This window comes from Mesitornis unicolor, unplaced genomic scaffold (genome assembly GCF_000695765.1).
Source record: "Mesitornis unicolor isolate BGI_N332 unplaced genomic scaffold, ASM69576v1 scaffold13880, whole genome shotgun sequence".
NCBI lineage: Eukaryota > Metazoa > Chordata > Aves > Mesitornithiformes > Mesitornithidae > Mesitornis > Mesitornis unicolor.
Window position 1 is genome coordinate 18,065 of NW_010157659.1, and position 4,861 is coordinate 22,925.

Consider the following 4,861-nt stretch of genomic DNA (forward strand, 5'->3'; position numbering starts at 1 on the left):
TTTTCTGCAGCTTTCCTTTAAACATAGTTTAAGGTAACTGAATGTGTTATCTGAACAATCCAACAGATTCCCAAAGCCATTATAACAAGAGCAAATGCAAACAAATAAATAAGGAAGAGGTTTCAAAACCACCTTGTGCAAGATGCTCAGACAATGTGCGTTAGCCTCCCTACCAGCTTTTACTCTCATGTTATGAATAAGAAAAAAACCCCAACATTCTCCACAGCACTTTTCTCAGTACTTTCAATCCATTGAGCTGCTGCCTACTTCAAGCAGATGACCTCAAAGGCAGAAAGTAACTCCGTACTGAACACAGCAGAGCTAGCTGCAGCAGGGGGACATGGTTGTTTAGAAACAAGAAGTGTCAATCAAGACCTTTCTTGCAATCCACAGTTAAAAATAAAAGCAGATTTGCTCCAGTAAGCTGTGACTCAAAAACATGATACAGAGCATCATCTGGTCCCTTGCACAGGCATGTATGGCCACAAGTCTGAAGTAATACCAAGTCTCAGTAGAACAACTTGTCTGTTTTCTGAAGGCACCATAAAGACAGCAACACTCCAGGTCTAATGGGAAGAGGCAGAGGGAGGGAAAATAACTAATACAGTTAGGAGGAAACACAAAGAGCAGCTTGGTATAACAAGGGAGAAAAAAGGTAGCTCAGTTCTATGATGGCTGTAACATCTGTAACAGCACAGAGACCCTACACCTCTAGGCAGAGGAAGAGTAACCAGAGTTTGGAAAAAATCTATTTCTGAACAAAAAGCAACCCAACTCCCATTTTTAGTGGATAGGTATAAAATCTGTAACTGAAATCAAAGCACACAGCAAAGAATCAAGACACTACATAAAACATTGGGGTCTATGCATACTCACATGGCATCATTAGCCTGTTTCTGATTTACCACAGTGTTGGAAGATCTGGACAGTCTCCTTTGCTCTGCAGGATGACTGAAGTCCAGGGAAGTGTCATATATTAAAACCCTTCTCAATCCGCCAGTGAGAACGAATCCTCCCCCCAGCCCATACAAGGGAGGGGGGTGTCTCCCAGACAGCAGATGTTTCTAACAACCCCAGGCACCCTACAGGGAGTATGCCACTAAGTGAGTTCTCCTAAGTAGCACTGCACCAAGCAAGTCTAGGCTTGCCAAGATGTTCTGCCCCTTACATGGACTTGAAGACAATTTCTCATGAGCCCTTCAGGCCAGAGGCTCATGCTTCACTGTTCCATTATTGCTTTTCAAACACGGCTTCCTTCCCATCTTCCCCTCTCGCTCGCCATTATCCGAGAAGGACTTTCTGCATCCTGCGCGCAGCGACGCTGGCTTCGTCCTCGGAGTCAGACTCGCTTTGGGAAGTAGAGCTCTGGGAGGCAGAGCTGCAGGGAGAGGAGCACTCTGGGGAGCACAGGTAGTGCATCAGCGGGAGGCGATACTTCCCACAGAAGTCAACGAACTTGATTTGTCTGACACAGCTGTCAAAGTAGACACCTGTAAGGGCAAAGGGGACAGGAACAACATATGAGACCCCAGTGGAGAAATCTCTAAGCTCTGCAACATTGCTGCAGCTGGTGCCAATGCCTCAAATTAGGATTCTAATTGACACAGCACCGGACCTAAAAGGATAAGGGATAGTGGAGGAAGAGAAGGGACCAGGACACCTATGGAAACAAACAACTTCTTTTCTTAGATTTAAAAAAAAAAAAAAAAGAGTCTTGTAAAACTGTATTTGGTAGATGATTCAGAAAGGCACACTCTACATGAAAAGACACAAGACAACTATTTCCAAAGAATTCAGCAATTTTTTCTAATCATAGGGAGAAACCTCAGGCTGGGAACTGGCAAACTTCATAAATGTCAAACTCATCCATCCACTCTATTTTCAAATTTGTAAAACCTCTTCTACCAGGTAGCAAAAATGCATTCAAAAATAGACCTTCATAGCCCTGCTTTTCTTCTGCTTGAATGAAATCACCATGCTGAGTTTGGATGCTACTTTCCATGGCAACAGTGTTGCCTTAACACACAATTACCTTCTCTTCCTGTCACAGCAAGTGATTTTAGACACTGACATTTTCAGAAATTTCCAGCAGTGTCTGAAGTCCTAGCTGGTCTGGAGTAACCTTTACTCCTGCAGTGCTTGAGCAATGCTGCAATACTGTGCTAGTTCATATGGAAAAGTGAAAAAGAGCAAAACCAATCCACTGTTATCCAAGTTGTGTAAAGCTATAAAAAAAGAAACATTTCTTTCCCTTCCAACATAAGTTCCAGCCCTTCCGTCTTTGCTTACGGAGCATGCTTTGATATTGTCCTGTAAGGAGATAACAGCCTGCATTATGACTGCACGGTAGATACTAATTAATGATTTTTCCCCTTAATCTTCTAAAGGCTAAATGCGCAGATCATTTACTGTGGATAAAGATTAAGCATTAAGCCAAATTAAGCCCAAGCATTCTAGGCTTGTCTAAGAAGTCCTCTCCTTCCAGGAACTACACACTGGTAGTCGCAAGCAAGAGCTAAACAAATTGCTTTTGGTAACTGCCAGAAATGAATTTTTCCAGCCAGAAATAAAGCTTGCTGTTCAGCAAGAGCACCTGCAAAAGTTCTCTTGTCCGTTACCTAATCTGAGCTATTTTAGGGCAGACAAATCAGACACTTCAGGCCATAAAAGCACGGTGGAGTGCTGGGATGAGTTGCAAAGACTCCGACAGAAACACCATCTTACCTTCCCATGCAAATACAGTAAACCAGCACTACAACTTTGAGCACTGTTCCAAAGTGAACAAGGTTCCTTAAACACAAGTTTGCAGGAGACCTGCAGCCAATGAAATACAGCTGCAATCTGGATGCAGCAACACATCTAACCCAACTGAGCTACTGAAGTCATGGCAAGTCAGAGGGAAAGAAAACCCATCTGGGAGAAGCAGGAAGCAGAGCAGTGAAGGTGAACTTACCCCCGCATTTCGGATTGGGACAGTTGCTGGCCAAGCTCAGATACCGAACAAGATTCTCCGGTAGATCGCTGGGAGCGTAGGGAACGTTGCGAGTTTTAATGGTGCGTCCAGCCAGTTCCTGAAGGCTTGGGGGGTTGTAGGTCATGTCACGGACAAACCGGACCACCAGTGGGTTCCCACGCAAGCTCAGCTCTTCCAGGTGAACCAGGTTAAGGATCTCTCGAGGAAGGTAAGTCAGCAGGTTGTTGTGCAGGCTAAGGGAACGCAGGGAATGCAGCCTGAGGATGGAGATGGAAACCCAGTCAAGGTGGGTTGGCACAGAACGGAAGTATACAAACTGAGGGCTTTCAGGGGAGATAATGTTTCATTGTACCCAGTTCATGCATTAAGGTTCCATGCAATTCTAAACTAAATAAGTCACCTGCTTTCACTTGTGCATTAAAAACAATTGCTGGTAGGCAGCCAACCCGGGAAAACTCTGTGTTTGCATTGCCTGCAGCTGCATCACCTTGTGCTGTGACACTACCAGATCTCAAAAGCTAAGCAAGGGGAAGCCAGGCTAGCATGGTATGGGTGACAAGCGTTCTTCTGGCTTTTGGAGGAAGCATTCTCCTCTGTCAAGAAGTGCAAAGCAATGATACAGCACAGCATCCAGGGATGCTCTCACACCAGGACAAGTTACAAGACAACTGGATGTTGTACATCAATAATAATCCCACTACACCATCAAATTCCAACTTGGAAAACTCCGTGCTGCCATTCAATTGCTTTCAGGGTTACAGCTACACAATGAATTCTTCACCTCCCATCTCAGACTACCCGTACAAAGTTTGCAGTGTCTTCTTTCCCCCATTATGAAACAGATAAAACAGTAACTTATCCTCTAGAGCTGTGCTATAGGATTTAACAAACACTAAAACACTCTGAGATCTTAGAGTAAGAAATGCCAAGGGAACGCAGGGAATGGTACAACACAAAAGCACACAAAAATGGCTTTGGATGAAAGACAAAACAGACCACGCATTCATCACTAAGAACACAGTAGCATGGCAGTTTATCTTTTCTGAGTTGCCCAGGTACTTCTCAGAGCACCTTTACCAATCTATTAATTCATCTTAAAGTGCATACTTGGTGACATTTTTATTTCCATAGCCCTTTGACTGAGATTTCCATATTATATATTCATGGTCTGCCTGCAATGCACCACGCTAAGGATCTTCTTGTTGAAGTCTAGTCACATTAACAACCTGAAGGACAAATAGGTCCTTCCAGGTGCTTTTATCCACATATGCAGAAAAAAGAGTTCCAAGAGTTAATTACAGCTGGTGGCTGATGGCAGTAAATACTCACTGTGCCAGCTGAGGTGGAATGCTCTGGATCTTGTTGTCGCACAGAACTAGATAGCTTAGAGAAGGCAGGTTTGCTAATTCAGGTGGAATTGCAGTAATGAAATTCCCTCCGAGGTACAGAAACTCTAAACTGGAAAAAAAAGAGAAGAGAAAACACTGCATTATTTCATTAAGGTCATTTCCAGTTTCATTTAACTCTAGTTCTTCTCATCTCCTGCATTTCCTAAAGAAAACTTACAGAGGACTGACTATGTATGAGATAATTTGCTGAAGGGGGGTGGGAAGCTGAGTTGCACACCAAAATTACAAGAGCTGCTGTTTCACAACAGATAATGTTGAGATTTACCTCCAGCCTCCTGTAGTCACCATGACATCTGTAGGTAGGCACCAGACAACTGTGTATTCCTACACCAACCCCACATGCGAAGCTCCTGCTCCTATTTCCAAGAAAGAGCAGCCTGTCCACACAGGGTCTGCAGCACTGACGCAGCTGCTGCTGCAGCCAGTGGAAGCTCGCAGTTTCAGGAGGAAGAAAGCAAGAGAGCAGTGGCTACCCCGG

The 4,861-nt window shown here is 44.2% G+C and overlaps 1 protein-coding gene across 1 annotated transcript; it reads right to left on the reverse strand.

Moving 5' to 3' along the window:
- Nucleotides 1-856: 856 nt before the first annotated feature.
- On the reverse strand, nucleotides 857-4,432 carry LRRC58 (leucine rich repeat containing 58; the record flags this gene model as incomplete). The annotated part of the gene is made up of 3 exons (XM_010180934.1): nucleotides 857-1,490; nucleotides 2,954-3,231; nucleotides 4,304-4,432. Coding segments are annotated over 3 exons (616 nt in total), but the record flags the coding sequence as incomplete, so codon positions are not given.
- Between the last annotated feature and the right edge of the window lie 429 nt (nucleotides 4,433-4,861).